An 18658-nucleotide genomic window follows, 5' to 3' on the forward strand; every position below is an offset into this window, starting at 1 on the left:
ATTTACCTACTGTCCCACAGTTTCTTTGTAATTAAGAATGGTACCTATCTTTCAGGTATTGTGATTATTTTTCAGTTATTTCAAGGCAATTCAGTTCACCGATCGTGACGAGATAGCACAGTGGAATTTTAAAACACCTGACGTTTTGTGTGATTTTTTTTATCGATATTCTGTCTGCTTTGGTGTGACATTTACATGTGAATATATATTCATCATTGGAATTTACACATTATAGTGGATATATATGCAAGTAAAGTCAAATTTTCTGCTTTAAATGGATAACAGTACACCAAGGTATCATATGGCTTGTATAATTTGTATCAGCTGTGTGCTTTATTAATCACAGGAGCCTTTTCATACCAGTATGTTTTCTGTTTATTTTTCAGATAAAGGAAATCTGATGCCTAAATCTTTCAGGATGCATTGGACGTCAAATTCATATATCAACATTATTTTGGAGTAATTTCAACGCAATTTACAGAATGGAAATTATATTCATTATTCAGGCTCATTCTGAGTTGTCATGTATACCAGTATAGATGTAGATATTCTCGATATAGGACGTATTTGTTAGGACGTAGTATAAGGTATAGTATGCCAGGTGTGTTTTGTTTAGCGTAAGATGTTGGAAATGTTTATAATCAGTATGTGAAGTGTTATCTGGTGTTTTCTTAACACTGGCTACACTGTGAAAAAGTGTAAAGGAAACGGTGTAACTTCTCCTTTGCCAAATGGAGTCTCCACAGACTAATGCAGAGGCAGAGCATCATCCGGATGAAGAGGATTTCCTGCCAGAGGATGGAGGTTACGAATATCTCCGTGATCATTTGACAGGGAATGGTTCTAACGATGATGATGGTGGATTTATAGCACAAGGACAATTAATAGCCTCACATCAGAAGGATCATCTTCCACCATTGTTACAGGATGAAAATTTGAACGAATACGGTAGGAGAGATGATAATTACTATAATGATGATGACGACATGGATTCTTTGGCTGGTGTGAATGAAGCAGACGAGGCAGTGAATTTGGCCGACATCTTGGCGGCACGTGACTCTTCTTTAGTAGAAGATGAGCTGTGGGCGCTTTGTCGCGAGTGCTGCCTTGTTTTGGAGGTCGTTAACTGCACTCCAGAAATGTTCCAAACCCTCTGCATCACTCCAGACACTGTCGCTTTTGACAACGCTGGCAACGTATGCTTCCTTGATCTTGGTTCAGGTAAGTTATATTTGATAGGTGTTCTTGAGAATATGATATTAAGATATTCTGTTGCAAATGTTTAAGCACCCTACTGATCTGATCAATTATTCATCATTAATGGTTTGTTAAAATGTCAATAAGAACCAGTAAACAAACGTGCAGTATTGTCAACAAGATGAAAACAGAGGTATAGATACATTATTTTATTATTTGGAGAATACAATATACTAGTGTGATCAAGGTATATTGTACAGGTGTGATATACTGTACAGGTGTGATACAGATATAGTGAACAGGTGTGACACAAGTACACTGTACAGGTGTGATATAATATACAGTTGTGATACAGATATACTGTACAGGTGTGATATACTGTACAGGTGTGATACAGATATACTGAACAGGTGTGACACAAGTACACTGTACAGGTGTGATATAATATACAGGTGTGATACAGATATAGTGAACAGGTGTGACACAAGTACACTGTACAGGTGTGATATAATATACAGGTGTGATACAGATATACTGTACAGGTATGATATACTGTACAGGTGTGATACAGATATACTGAACAGGTGTGACACAAGTACACTGTACAGGTGTGATATAATATACAGGTGTGATACAGATATACTGTACAGGTGTGATACAGATATACTGTACAATTGTGATATAGATATACTGTACAGGTGTGACACAGGTACACTGTACAGGTGTGATATAATATACAGGTGTGATATAGATATACTGTACAGGTGTGACACAGGTACACTATAGGTGTAACACAGGTACACTGTACAGGTGTGACACATGTACACTGTACATGTGTGACACAGGTACACTGTACATGTGTGATACAGATATACTGTACAGATGTTACACAGGTACACTGTACAGGTGTGATATAGATATACTGTACAGGTGTGAAATAGGTATAATATACATATGTGACACAGGTACACTGTACAGGTGTGACACAGGTACACTGTACAGGTGTGACACAGGTACACTGTACAGGTGTGACACAGGTACACTGTACAGTTGTGACACAGATACACTGTACAGGTGTGATAAAGTATACCATGATCTATACTTGTCAGGGATCCCTTGGGTACAAATAATATCTTTACTCATCAAATATTTACCTTTCGTACCCGAGACCATGAGTGATGGTGCTGTTTGATGGTTTGTTATGGATTGATGCGTGTAGTCAGTGAGGAAGCTTCATGTTGAATAGTTGTGTTTTATCTAGATGTCCAGTTTTATCACCACAACATACTCATGGCTATTGTTTACAAATCTAGCTATCTGAAGGTAGGTAAGTCATAGGATATCTTATTGTAATTTAATGCCTTTCCGAAGAAGTCATACAATATGGTTCTCCTTGAGAGCTGGTAGACACCAGATATTACTCATAGAATTTCTGGGTTTGAGAATTCTCAAGAGCGATCTGTGTGCACTATTGAATTTTGTTGTAGATCATTGGTGTAATATCAAATTCTCAAGATCAATAATATCTGTCATTGATAGGTACTGTGAAATTCAGATGAAATACAAGACTCTCAAAACCATAATATCTGTCATTTCAAGTGTAAGTAAAACTTGTATAAGTATTATCACAGATAGACATATGGTATAACTTATCAAAATAAAAAAACCCAAAGAACATACAAATCTTAAGTAAATACTTAAAATTTATGATATGATTGATCTTTGTCATGTAAATAGTTTTTAAACAAAGAACTGTGCTTTCAAAAATGACCACTGTATACAAAAATATTTCATGAGGCTTGTCCATAGAGGTCACCTTTCTATAAAGGCCACCTGTCTATAAAGAATGCCTATTTATGAATGCCACTTGTCTATAAAGACTGCCTATTTATGAAGGTCATCTGTCTATAAAGACTGCCTATTTATGAAGGCCATCTGTCTATAAAGACTGCCTATTCATGAAGCCACCTGTCTATAAAGACTGCCTATTTATGAAAGCCATCTGTCTATACAGACTGCCTATTTATGAATGCCACTTGTCTATAAAGACTGCATATTTATGAAGGTCATCTGTCTATAAAGACTGCCTATTTATGAAGGCCATCTGTCTATAAAGACTGCCTATTCATGAAGCCACCTGTCTATAAAGACTGCCTATTTATGAAGGCCACCTGTCTATAAAGACTGCCTATTTATGAAGGTCATCTGTCTATAAAGACTGCCTATTTATGAAGGCCACCTGTCTATAAAGACTGCCTATTTATGAAGGCCATCTGTCTATAAAGACTGCCCATTCATGAAGCCACCTGTCAATAAAGACTCCCTATTTATGAAGGCCATCTGTCTATAAAGACTGCCTATTCATGAAGCCACCTGTTTATAAAGACTGCCTCTTTATGAGGGCCATCTGTCTGTAAAGACTTCCTATTCATGAAGCCACCTGTTTATAAAGACTGCCTATTCATGAAACCACCTGTTTATAAAGACTGCCTCTTTATGAGGGCCATCTGTCTGTAAAGACTGCCTATTCATGAAACCACCTGTTTATAAAGACTGCCTATTTATGAAGGCCACCTGTCAATAAAGACTGCCTATTTATGAAGGTCATCTGTCTATACAGACTGCCTATTTATGAATGCCACTTGTCTATAAAGACTGCCTTTTTATGAAGGCCATCTGTCTATAAAGACTGCCTATTTATGAAGGCCATCTGACTATAAAGACTGCCTATTTATGAAGGCCACCTGTCAATAAAGACTGCCTATTTATGAAGGCCATCTGTCTATAAAGACTGCCTATTCATGAAGCCACCTGTCTATAAAGACTGCCTATTTATGAAGGCCATCTGTCTATACAGACTGCCTATTAATGAATGCCACCTGTCTATACAGACTGCCTATTTATGAATGCCATTTGTCTATAAAGGCTGCCTATTTATGAAGGTCATCTGTCTATAAAGACTGCCTATTTATGAAGGCCACCTGTCAATAAAGACTGCCTATTTATGAAGGCCATCTGTCTATAAAGACTGCCTATTCATGAAGCCACCTGTCTATAAAGACTGCCTATTTATGAATGCCAATTGTCTATAAAGACTACCTATTTATGAAGGCCACTTGTCTATAAAGACTGCCTATTTATAAAGGCCATCTGTCTATAAAGACTGCCTATTCATGAAGCCACCTGTTTACAAAGACTGCCTATTCATGAAGCCACCTGTTTATATAGACTGCCTATTTATGAATGCCAATTGTCTATAAAGACTACCTATTTATGAATGCCACTTGTCTATAAAGACTGCCTATTTATGAAGGCCACCTGTCTATAAAGACTGCCTATTTATGAAGGCCATCTGTCTATAAAGACTGCCTATTTATGAAGGCCATCTGTCTATAAAGACTGCCTATTCATGAAACCACCTGTTTATAAAGACTGCCTATTTATGAAGGCTACTTGTCTATAAAGACTGCCTATTCATGAAGGCCATCTGTCTATATAGACTGCCTATTTTTAAGGGTCACCTGTTTATAAAGACTGCCTATTTATGAAGGCCATCTGTCTATAAAGACTGCCTATTTATGAAGGCCACCTGTCTATAAAGACTGCCTATTTATGAAGGCCATCTGTCTATAAAGACTGCCTATTTATGAAGGCCATCTGTCTATAAAGACTGCCTATTCATGAAACCACCTGTTTATAAAGACTGCCTATTTATGAAGGCCACTTGTCTATAAAGACTGCCTATTCATGAAGGCCATCTGTCTATAAAGACTGCCTATTCATGAAGCCACCTGTTTACAAAGACTGCCTATTTATGAAGGCCATCTGTCTATAAAGACTGCCTATTCATGAAGGCCACCTGTCTATAAAGACTGCCTATTTATGAAGGCCATCTGTCTATAAAGATTATATGTTTACAAAAGCCACCTGTCTATAAAGACTACCGGTCATAAGACTAATACTTGCATGAAGATTTTATGTGTATCAAATAAAAACGAGAAAATGTAAACTTAAAAAAATCATCATAGAAAATAGCAAACTACCAAACAGCATGACAATTAGGAGTTATTTGCTTGTAAAAAAAACTTTTTCTGTAATGAAGTATTAGATATACTGTAAATCTACTTTAGATATCAAAAATATCAATATTAAAAACATTTCAAGAGATCAGTAACATATTTGTCTTGGATCTATTTTCCCTCAGATTTCTTTTCAGTTAGACCGGGAAACAAAACTAGAAATTTGTGCTAGTGATCACTGATGATTTATTTGTTCAGTAGAAGGGCTATTAATACATGTCAACAACAGATCATGTCTATATTTAACAATTTTTGTAAATGTTTCCTCATTGGCTTATTCTAAACATTGATTGGTCTGTTTGTATATTCTGGGTTTGACGGTGGTTCAGATTTCAAAACCAAAGTAAATAGGAAACAATTTGAGTCTTGTCGACAAAGCCTTTCAAGCTTGTTTCATACAGGAATGGCAAGATTTCCTTAAATGTTTGCGGTGTTGCTGTTCACTTGTAGGTACAAAATTTGGAATTATGTTTCTGTAAAGAATTATCTAAAACATATTATAAGAATGAATTACAAATATCATAAAATATTTCAAATATATTAATTGTAAAATGAAGGCAATGTATTTATGAATACGCAATTATTTCTTAGTTTTTTTCTAAGTGAATTTATTATGTGTCTGATTTGAAAATTGTTCCAGGAAGGGTTGTATTTCATAAGATGTCAACTTTGCACTGAACCCATTAATATATTGAGGAAGTAGATATGCAGGTATACATGGTATGAAAAATAAAGTTGTAGAAATATGATTCACGAACTAAAATGAACAGGGATGCAAATTAAAGTAAAAATGATGATAGTGCCTGGTCTTTGTTGTCCCGTATAGCCATTGAATCAACAGGAACGACAGCTCTATATATTTTTTTCTCAAAACCTGAACAAGCATTACTGCAGATCTAGTTGTGAGCTGTATAAACATTTTTACTTTTTGAAATTTCAAGAAATTAAAATTGAATTCGAAATTATTTTGGTGTATAAGCTTTGTATAAGATTAGATTGTCTATGCTAAGTTTTGGTAAAGCACTTCACCCACAAGGTTTTGAGCTCTAAGGGGAAGTAATCCATGCCAAATGATTCTCTATCATCATCCTGTCATCTTTTGTCCTGAATGTTGTAACTTGAGTGATCTTTAAAAGCCCCTTATGTCCATGATTACACACCTTTAAATCCGTACCTGGGTCGTTAAGATGACAGCAGCCTTAACCTCACACATGTTTTACTGAGATGTTAAAACTCATTAAACATGAACCAGTGGTATCAGCCAGGGAGACATGCTAAGTCAATGGGTATTTCAGGCCATAGTGTGAACATATACCGTACTTATTCTAATGTGAGGCCATAGTGTGAACATATACCTTACTTATTCTAATGTGAGGCCATAGTGTGAACATATACTGTACTTATTCTAATGTGAAGCCATAGTGTGAACATATACCGTACTTATTCTAATGTGAGGCCATAGTGTGAACATATACCGTACTTATTCTTATGTGAGGCCATAGTGTGAACATATACTGTACTTATTCTAATGTGAGGCCATAGTGTGAACATGTACTGTATTTATTTTAATGAAGATGTTAGGAAGGTCTGGTATGTTCATGGGTATTTGAAGTCTAAGTGTGAATATTTACTGAATGTATTCTTATAGATGAATGAAGGAAATGTGCTATGACCATGTTTTGTATAGAAGTTGTAGCATTTCAACATTGTTTCTATGACTGTTTTAGAACATATCATGAATATTTTGGGGTTTATCACCAGCTGAGGGAGTGCTATAGGTAATTTAGACCTTATCCAGTTATGGTTACATATAGCATAGAGACATACTAGAAACTCTGGAGAAATAAATATGTTTTAATCCTACTGTTATCAGTGTTTATCAATAAATTAAAAAGCAGATTTAACAAACTTTGATTGGTATTTAGGTAAAATATTTGTGGAAAAACAGCTGTAATATAATTTGTAAGGCTGTGATTGTAAGATGCCTAATAAACCAACATATCAAAGTTTCTGGCTTATGGGCATCATTTAGAGATGTGTCTCAGGAAATCATATTTTTCGAAATTATAATGTGACAACAAGTTATAAATTGTTTGAGGCAAATTCAAGAAGCGAATTTCAACCTGTAACTAAGAATATTTCGTTTTCATTTCTAATGCCTGCTAGTTGTAAGTGAAAGGGGCTTTCATTAAAATCAATATGGTACAGCAGTAAAACGATCACAACAACAACAGATGATGTTTTTATAGAAATGTTGGATCTGATCCATTAATGATTAATTATGGTGATAGTCTCACTCATCCTTATGAAGGGTAACACCATCTGTTACGTACTCAGCCATGACCTGGAAAAGTGAAATTCTGTTAATATTCAAGTGTTCTCTTTATATTCCTTGTTAGGTAAATAAGTATTTGATATTAATATATGTGAATATATCGTTTTAAACAAATATTGAATCTGATCTGTATTTATATGGAAGTGGGCGTGGTAAGTTATTTGGATGGGACAACCAGTCTTTGGTTACAAGCAACCATTCATTTCAGTCTCCACTGTAGAGGCCCCTTGTGTCTTAGTCTTACAGTATTTAGTAGGTGCAACAGAAAACCTTAAATTAGTGGCTGTTACAGAGTTCCTTTATTTAGTGGCTGTTACAGAGACCCCTTATTTAGTGGCTGTTACAGAGACCCCTTATTTAGTGGCTGTTACAGAGACCCCTTATTTAGTGGCTGTTACAGAGACCCCTTATTTAGTGGCTGTTACAGAGACCCCTTATTTAGTGGCTGTTACAGAGAACTTCTATCTTATTTGCTGTTACAGAGCCCCATTATTTAGTGGCTGTTACAGAGCCCCCTTATTTAGTGACTGTTACAGAGACCCCTTATTTAGTGGCTGTTACAGAGCCCCATTATTTAGTGGCTGTTACAGAGACCCCTTATTTAGTGGCTGTTACAGAGACCCCTTATTTAGTGGCTGTTACAGAGAACTTCTATCTTATTTGCTGTTACAGAGACCCCTTATTTAGTGGCTGTTACAGACCCCTTATTTAGTGGCTGTTACAGAGCCCCCTTATTTAGTGGCTGTTACAGAGACCCCTTATTTAGTGGCTGTTACAGAGACCCCTTATTTAGTGGCTGTTACAGAGACCCCTTATTTAGTGGCTGTTACAGAGACCCCTTATTTAGTGGCTGTTACAGAGACCCCTTATTTAGTGGCTGTTACAGAGACCCCTTATTTAGTGGCTGTTACAGAGACCCCTTATTTAGTGGCTGTTACAGAGACCCCTTATTTAGTGGCTGTTACAGAGACCCCTTATTTAGTGGCTGTAACAGAGACCCCTTATTTAGTGGCTGTTACAGAGACCCCTTATTTAGTGGCTGTTACAGAGAACTTCTATCTTATTGGCTGTTACAGAGACCCCTTATTTAGTGGCTGTTACAGAGACCCCTTATTTAGTGGCTGTAACAGAGACCCCTTATTTAGTGGCTGTTACAGAGACCCCTTATTTAGTGGCTGTTACAGAGACCCCTTATTTAGTGGCTGTTACAGAGACCCCTTATTTAGTGGCTGTTACAGAGACCCCTTATTTAGTGGCTGTTACAGAGACCCCTTATTTAGTGGCTGTTACATAGACCCCTTATTTAGTGGCTGTTACAGAGAACTTCTATCTTATTTGCTGTTACAGAGACCCCTTATTTAGTGGCTGTTACAGAGACCCCTTATTTAGTGGCTGTTACAGAGACCCCTTATTTAGTGGCTGTTACAGAGACCCCTTATTTAGTGGCTGTTACAGAGAACTTCTATCTTATTTGCTGTTACAGAGACCCCTTATTTAGTGGCTGTTACAGAGACCCCTTATTTAGTCGCTGTTACAGAGACCCCTTATTTAGTGGCTGTTACAGAGACCCCTTATTTAGTGGCTGTAACAGAGACCCCTTATTTAGTGGCTGTTACAGAGACCCCTTATTTAGTGGCTGTTACAGAGAACTTCTATCGTCTAAACTATTTCCCATAAAACACTTTATCAAATAAAAACACAAATGCCAGGTATGCATTTAGCCTGCTGAACAGCTAGAAAGCCGGCGTTTATTAATATTTGACACATATTTTGTTTTATTGTATTATTCATATAAAATTACTTGAAATACATACTCCGAAATATTTTGATCATATCTACTAATAACTCTTGTTTCTAAACTTCCATTTCCATACAATACGGCCCAGGGTTAAAAACCAGAGATAAACTCTATGAGCTAAATGCTCTGGAAAACCTTCTGGCTCACTACCTACACTCGACAACTTTGTCATGTCCGAGTTACCTCCCATAGATAAAAAATTCTATTTTTACTAAATCTAAATTCTGACATTAAAAAATAAAAAACAGCCTGTACGATATGCTGTCCAAGGCTAGAATGACCCCACCTATACAATACACCTGTATACCTGACTCAGTACAACGAAAACCACGTGCAAAATGCCTTACTCGCCTATTTGGCCTAATGCATATTCATCAGCCTACGCCTATACTATATATGGCAATAAAAACTTACAGACAATATTTTTCTGCTATACTAACGAAACGCAGAAAAAGTTACTTATTGGCTGTTACAGAGACCCCTTATTTAGTGGCTGTAACAGAGACCCCTTATTTAGTGGCTGTTACAGAGACCCCTTATTTAGTGGCTGTTACAGAGAACTTCTATCTTATTGGCTGTTACAGAGACCCCTTATTTAGTGGCTGTAACAGAGACCCCTTATTTAGTGGCTGTAACAGAGAATTTCTATGTTATTTGCTGCTACAGTTCCTATTTTAGTCATTTTTTTAGTCACTGCAATAACGTTACTTTAGTAAGTCCATCAGAAACTTCTACCAAGACCCTAGTTTTTATTTGTTTGTATGTTTCCTGGTTTCTTTGCCCCCTGAACAGCTAGGGCCTTGTGATAGCTAGTGGCTAACCTCCCTGAAAAACATACAGGAGGCCCATTGTGTGACATCCAAAGCAATTAGGGTAAAGTGCCTTGCCCAGGGACACACCATGCCAGCACAGACTGATTCGTTTCTCAGCTTTCGGAGAAACGCATATCACCACATGTAGAGAACATGGAATCACACCTCAGATCTTCACCTAAGATTAGGTAGGCTCCAACTGACTGATCTATCATGGCCACGCCTGCATGTTTCAAATGGAATCTTACATATTACTGAGATCAGAAAAAATTTACTGGATTTAACTGTAATTAGGGTGAATATAGAGATTGTGGGAGTGACGGAGTGGTTGTTTTGGTTGTCAAAGTTATATTTTTCAATTTTCCTTAAGATGTTGTTCAAAGGTTAAAAGTAGATATCTTTAATGAAAACTCTGACCTTTTTGTTGATAAGCTAATATAATACACTTGTAAGATATGAGATATGTATTATACCTGTATCTAACAATATATGATATTTTTGTACCATTAGTTATCAGGTAATTGACGTAGGTATGACACAGCTATTTAATGTAATGATATCAGAATTACCAAAAAATGGTGATTTATTCAGTAAAATCGTACACATTATTATGATTTAAAACATGAGTGATTCAGATGTTTACCTGAGGGAAAGTTTTCTCTAGGGAAAGTAGATATATAAATATTACCTGTAGGATCCTTGTGATCTGTATCAAAGGTTTAGTTTCTGTTTACAATTATTACATGTGAAAATGCTACTAGAGATGATATCAACATATATACCACAGTCAGAATTGCTCATCAGTAGCCATATTCAAAATAAGATATTAAATCATTTTCTTTCCAATATTGTTTTGGAAAGTCCTCAATTTAAATCTGGAATGTCTATGATGGAAAGGAGGAGGGGGGGGGGGGAGCCAGGAAAATAAGAACGGAATGAAATAAAAGTTTCATTAAAAAAATATAGTTCATTTGCTACAAAAAAACTTCATGAAATCATTGTATTGGCCATGTTGTATCATTTTCAATGTATTCAGAACCATTTTAGATGACAAGTAAAATCTCAGTGTGTATATATGTCCAACATTTGACCAAATGAGTGAAAAGGATCTGTGGTTATTTCATCAAGAATGTTTACTTTGATAGATTCAGATGGAAATATACATAAAAACAGATGTAGAACTCTTTGTTTTGATTTTGTATTTGATTAAAAGTTAATGAATAAAAACAAAGATCCTTATGTCAATAGGATTTTGTATCATGATCATATAGCCCTCCAAATGACAGCACGTCGAGTGAAAAAAGTGTTCAGGGAGTTTGTTGACCTCAGTGTGATCAATATAAATATTGATTTCCTTTACACAGTAATATACAATATAACTAACAGAAAATGGTTTGAAAAAGAGTCCGTACAAGCTCACAGCACAAAAAAATCTCACTGTGCATTTGACAATATTTTACTTGCCGAGAGACATTTGACTGTACATATTATTGAAATGTGAAAAATGTTCTCTTCAGAATGAACTGACACAGCTGGCCTTGAATGTTAGTAGCTTTACACATAGAATCCAGAGTACAGATGGCAATTTTTGACACATTTTTCCCACAATAAGCCCAGGAAGTCAACTACAACTTGCTTAAAATTGTAGGATAGGTTTATTACAGGACAATGAAGCAGCATATAAATTGTGTAGGGCAACATGTAAAGGGAACTTATAAACAAATAAATCTAGGCAAATTGAATTTGTATGGCATTTATATGCATTATGAATTACAAAGTTCTGTAGACAAGCATATCAAATTGCAAGTGAAGAAATATGTTTGCCTGTAAAGCTTGGTCATTTACTAAGACTATAAATGCAATGCTTCATTATTTTCACATCTGCATGGTTCTTTCAATTAATGAAAATCAAATTATTTATATTTTTCAATTGATATTAGTTTTGTTTGTTTTTACGGGGTTTGATGTCCTCACAACATGTAGGGTCATATGAGAATTATTGTCAAGTGGAAAACCAAGAGTGGAAAACCGAGCAAAGAAAAAAACAGACAGGAAAGAAAGGAAAATATCGAGATCCAGAGTGTTGCAATAGAGGGGGATCTGTTTTGGTCCTTTTAATGTTCCCTTGATAGAAGACATGGAAGAAAAAATCTGATACTGCTGGGGGTCCCAAATTTTAGCCACCTCATATGATCATGAGATGGAATATAGTAAGCAGACCATTTTCTTGGGCTCTCAGATATCTTAACAGAGGACAACAGAAAAACCCGCTCCTTCCTGCAGGGAGTAATTCTCACTTTATCATCTCTATAACAATTAGTAAGGTATTTCTGGGGTATTCTTTGTCCTTCCCCTTCCCAGGGTCATTGACATTAGGTCCTCACAGATCCACATTAAAATCCACACTGTCAAAACTGGCTTTTCAAAAATTTTTATCAATAAAACTCTTCAGTAATATCTGGTCTCTTTCAAATATCAGAAAGCATGATCCCGTAATATATTTTCATATTGAACACTGTTTTGTTTCCCCCATTGTATACAGTCACCATTGTGTACTGGTGAATCAATCCCTTTTACACGGAGTTCACCAGGTACATTTAAACTTAGAATTTATATACTGGAATTGAAAATATTTATTGAAATTGAATGATTTCCAATCAAAAGGACATTGAGCAAAATATTTTGAATTTTTTTGTAAAATTTTAAGATGCAGAAATGAAGTACAAATTCATAAAACCTCTGGAAATGGCCTTGGTATTTTGCCAAGTGTGATAAAGTGTAAATTTTACTGTTGAGTGTACCTGGTACACATTTTGTACTTAGTATTATTTCACTACTGATAAGCTTAACCTACAAAGCCCAACCCTATATATAATACTTTTGAAATGGAGGTAGTACTTCCAGTAATTAGCACTCTAGTCCAAAACATATATATGAACATTTTTCATTAAATTCTCCCAGCTATATCCCTAATTGTTTTTGCTTAATCTTTTCTGTCCTTTTCAGACCATTTAATGAATGGTCAAGACCTGAATGGTAATTTTGTGTATAATTTGTAAAATATGGAGAAGAAAAAGTTAAAGATTACTTATATGTACAGATATACAGAAATGTAACTTTGATATCCCAGAAGATGTGTTTGGTTTGCTTGGTATTTCCTACTGTGTCATCTTGAAGTGGGGGAAGCGTTGTAGTAGCTAATATTTACCTTGATGAACACTTCACTGGAGGCCCATCCCCATGCCATCAAGAATAATTATGTAAAGTGCCTTGCTCAAAGATGCAACCGTGTCACTCTGGAGGGCCTGTTATCTCAGCCTGCTGAGAATAAAAGTGCCCTGTGACACCACACACCTTGAATCTCCTAATACTTACCATAACTTTAGTATCCATATCTTCTACTAATTCCCATTCATTTGAATACAATAAAAAAAACAGGAAAAAGAAAAAGAGAGCCCAATGACTCCTACCCGTCTCCCCCACCCCACCCCTACCCCTGTAGGGAGCCCCTCTACCTGCCCATCGTACCTACTCACGACCAGAAATACATCCTTCTTTTTTACAAGAGAAACCTCAGTTTAGGTTGGAAAGTCAACTAATCTATCATGGCCTCCTATATACAGGAGTCCTATGTTTTTGTTGAAGAATATTAAGAACAAATATCAGAATTATATGATTTTAACGCTGGAGATTCAACAAATATTGAACTCTAAACCTAATGTATTTCTCAAATACCATGATGAACTACTGAATTGTGGTTTTAGTTATGTAATTGTTATGATAAACATTATTAAATATAATGTCCCTTACAGTAAGATTTTACAATTAGGTTTTCATGAGGAACCAAATGCTTCTTTCCCTTGTATCACAATGTCGCTGAGCTCAGCTAGAGAAATATTTGTCTGTAGCCATGTACCTATAGATTCTGAGTACAAATGTACTTTATAGTACAAATTTTGAAAAGATATTAGAATATTAAATTGACGTTTGTCTGTGATACAAAGCTATCAGGTTAAGATGAAAGAAATTGAACGACATTATGGCATTCAGTCCATATCTGAATAACACATTTAAAATTTTAATATTCTATTTTTACCTGCATCATTTTAATTACAATTCATATTGTATAGTACGTAATTGTATACTAGTGTAGTCCTCTGTAGCTCTGTCACTCTTACCCAATATCTATATACATTTCTCTATAGACAGGCATTGATCTGATCCTGCTTGAACAAAGGTAGTCATGCATTATTTGGTAACTTTTGATGAGTTTTTACCTGTCTGAAGCTATTCTTGACAGGTATTTCTGCTCCAGGGATTAACATATTGGAATATTGTCTGACAAAAGTTATAAATATTTAACTGAAGTTCTGAAGTATAATAGGAACTATCTTCTAATAGATAGATGTCTTGATCTCTACTTATGTGTAATTATGTTGGAGACTGGAGTCTAGAAGAAGCTAAATATCAAATCAATCAAGCATAAAATTGATACTTTAGATTTTCATAAATTTGCAATACTGGGAGAATTTTTGTTCTAGATGGAGCGTATAGGTGTCTTTAAATACTGATGGAGCGTATAGGTGTCGTGTCTTTAAATACTGATGGAGCGTATAGGTGTCTTTAAATACTGATGGAGCGTATAGGTGTCTTTAAATACTGATGGATGGCTGTTATTAAAATATGTGTTTCTTACATGTGACAGTCACTCAAATGTGTAGCTGTAGGACATTCATTAGAAATTGAAAGTAAAATAATGAAATTTACATGTTTATCTTCTTGTTTTTAGGAATTTAAATATAACTGAAACTGAGATTTTTAGGTTTGAAAGTGAAAATTCCATGAACAAATCTCTGAAATGTTAGTGATTTTGGGCCAGCTGTATGCTGAGATATATAGGTATGTGGTTCTTATTTTTAAATTGAAATTGGTTTTCAATCGAAACCTTTAAATAACTCATCTGAACTATCAACCAACCTAGGATCATGCTAGGAACATGGACCAGTTTCTAATGTGTATAGAGGGTGCAGTCAAATTTTTTCAATTTAAAAGATTCCATTTGTGAATTCAAGTCCTTTTTTTATGAACAGATATCAACATTTAGTTACAGATATGAACTGACAATAACAAACCAGTTTGAATAAATTTGTCCTTGACCCAGGGTTAAGGCCACAAATATGATGTGTGATGCAGGCCTACAAAGCCTTTTCTTAGTTTTGATAAATACATGTAGCAGAACTTTGAGTTGATACTTTAAGGTCATTGCTTTGGTATTTTGGAGAGTCCATCAGCATATATTATAGGTAAGATCTTTGGTGAATCATGATTAAATCTTATTGTGACATCTTAATACCTATTTATGTTGTTCGGGCTCTTAAGAGCTTGAAAAAATATTCAACAAATTTCAATACATATTTCAACAACAAATGAACAGAGGATTAAAATTCTACTTTTCTTGCCAAAGTGAAGCAGTCACCTACCAAATTGTAAACATCACCTTTGCAGAAAAGTTACAAAAGAGAATAGATTTGACATTTTACAAAAATTCAAATGAATTTGAGATTTTCATATCTAGTGTTTGAACTTTTTAATATTTTCTGATATTGATTGTAAATAAAGTGAAGGCTGTTTAGAGTGTGACAAACAGTATCGGTGCCAACATTTCATATCCTTTCGTCGTGTGGATTAAAAAGTTAATACTTCAGAACACCGTGTGAAATATGGCATGATGTTTTATATGCTAGAGAATTTATTCTTAGTAGATGGTAGTGTTTGTACAATATTGGGTTAACTTCCTGAAGTTCAGATTGCAAACATCATGCAGTTTGTTGGTTTTTGATGGGTTCTGCTGTCAACCACTTTGAATTTCCACACACAATACCATGCTATATGATAGATATTTTTGTATCTATGTTTGAGTTCTCCTTTACAGAATGTGTTCTCACAGTGTATGATTTTTTTCTCTAGCTCTCAAATTCCGCTTTTATTAAGAAAGTTATATTAGTTTTGCCATTGGGAACTGTTGTGATAGCTATTAATTTGCTGTATCATGTCACATCTGGTTATATTTCACATTAAAAAGAAGCGACAGTTTACTCTTTTGATAAAAAATATAAAAAAATTCACTCAAGTTTCTTCTTTGGAGATCATTTTCTTCAATTTCGTTTTTTTTTTATCAATGTAATAAATGAGATGTTGCTTTAAAATTGAGAAATGAAAGTTTTTTATCAGTTATGAGACACTAAAAAGTATACCTACTGTGAGGAAATAAACAGGATCATTTAAGGAATAGCTTGAAGTGGGTTTATTTTCAAACTGAATGAGAACTATTTCTTTGTGTGAAGGTTTTGTGTGGTGGTGAGGTGATATGAACACTACCATTATGGATTGTTTATTGTTCACGGTGAAGAACAGGAATTTGAAGTGAAAAACAACACTCATCACTGGACAAGTTCATTATGTATGTTGACAAATAGATTCTCAGGTTGTAAAGTGATATGTAGGCCTATATTTGTACTCTGTCTTCATTAAGGGTTGAGTTTACAGACTAAATGTAATGTCTGAATTTCTTACCTCCCACTTTAAACATCTGTCATCCAAATGTAGGATAGTTAGACAAAACAATTACTAAATTTCAATTTGTTACTTAGAGCATTGTGAAAATTCATGTGAATATTTCTTTTGTTTACATGCAATTTTCCCTTTTTAATCTGATTATCTAATATGATATTCTAAAAATGTTAAAATATGTTTTGAAAATTGTAATGACTTATAAATTATTGAACTAATAAGGTTTATACCTAAATGGAACTTTTTTTGATAAATTTCACTTCATATGTTACTGTATACATTCTGTAGTCTGTGTTAGGCTTGCTGTTCTTTGTTTGATCCTGTCCATTCTAATAAATCATCTCTACTTCAATGGCATCAACTTGGGGCTAATTACATTCTTTTCAGCTTTTATTGGTGGGTAGTCAGTCAGTTGCTTAATAATGTTAGGAAAGTGTTTGCTTTTCTTGTTTAATGTGTTTAGATTTTTTTTTCTGTTAGGAAGATCAACATTAGACAATGATATGAAATTGACATAAGTGTCCATTTTGTGAATAAGAAGTTCATACATATTATATTGATTCTGCAGCAATAGGCCGAAAAGGCGAATACAGGTTCTCGGATGACTTAAAGTGAGGGGATGGGCTTATGACACGACATCAGAATAGTATTTGTATTTGATCAGCAAAAGATATTGGTGGGCTTATCGCCTGGCAGGGAATTTTTAGCGGTTCGGAAACAGCAGTCATATGTTTCCTTCATCTTAGTGTCTGTGTCAACCAAACAAAGAAAGACCTTTCATTTATATAACTATTTCTGAGTACAATTCCTGTAGGCAGTAAAAATGAAGGTTCAAAACACTTGAGGAATTCTTACGAAAATTCCATGTAAGAGTTTCATTGTGGAGTATGATAAAACTCCTTGAATGACTACTAAATATCATTAGATAGAAAAGAAAGTGGACAGTATTGTCCTACAGTGTCCAGTTTATGTCTGGAGTATTCAATTGGACGAATCTGACCAGCGGGCTGTTGGTTAAGTGACCCATGTAAATGGTCAATTAGATGACCAGCCTAAATAACATACACATAAGTATTATGTTTCCTTGGGGTACATGACTGACCAGGAAGCAGGTAGTGTGATGTGACAAGTGTATACCGTAGTTTACCTCTGATAAGTCCTTACCTTATCTAATTAAATTGGTTTACAAGTTGAAATAGAAATTTTAATATCTCTAAACTTTGACTCTTGAAAGGGCTCTAAAGAATTTTTACTTTCCTTATGGTAGTATAACCATTTTAACTTGAATATAGTTCAAAGATTTAAATTTTAGTTGCTTATTAAGGCCTTATGGTCTGTTTGGAAAATAAACTAGATGGATGTTTTGTGTATTGTCTCTGACTGCACATAAATGTAGATTGACAATCATACCTGCAAATATGTGATACTGTTCAAGTCTTGTACCAGTTTTAGCCACTTGAATGCAGGTCTGGATTTTGCACGCAAAAAACAGGGTGATGTGATATGCAGTACCATCGTCTGAATAGTTTAGGGTTTCTATATGTAATAAGAAAGGTTTAGAAATGATAAAATGTGATAAACAAACCTGCTTTTGAAGAAAAGTGATGTATTTGTTATGTTGGGGTACACTTCATTGTATGGTAAGTTACATACATCCTGGTTTCAGACCGACACTTTGTCGTCCCCACCGAATGTAGATTGTAAGATTATCGTTCTGTAACTTTCTCAACTTTGATTAGAGACGAGATATATATAATAGGTTCAAGGAAATTTACCTGTGTGTATTCTTTTTGAAGTTTCACCATCCTGTCGTAGTTGTGTCATTATATACAAGTCCACAGTGTACAATGAAAAATGTGGACCAGGA

At 35.0% G+C, this 18658-nt stretch overlaps 1 protein-coding gene across 1 annotated transcript in view; it reads left to right on the forward strand.

The window, feature by feature from the left end:
• The first annotated feature begins 731 nt into the window (after positions 1-731).
• LOC132554503 (kinase non-catalytic C-lobe domain-containing protein 1-like) overlaps positions 732-18658 on the forward strand; it is a 52271-nt gene continuing 34344 nt past the window's right edge. Inside the window, exon 1 of the mRNA XM_060218812.1 lies at positions 732-1221. Within this exon, the coding sequence (XP_060074795.1) occupies positions 732-1221 (490 nt within the window). The remainder of the gene's footprint in view (positions 1222-18658) is intronic.

This window comes from Ylistrum balloti, unplaced genomic scaffold (assembly GCF_031769215.1).
Source record: "Ylistrum balloti isolate Yb309-2 unplaced genomic scaffold, AGI_CSIRO_Ybal_v1 Utg370414, whole genome shotgun sequence".
NCBI lineage: Eukaryota > Metazoa > Mollusca > Bivalvia > Pectinida > Pectinidae > Ylistrum > Ylistrum balloti.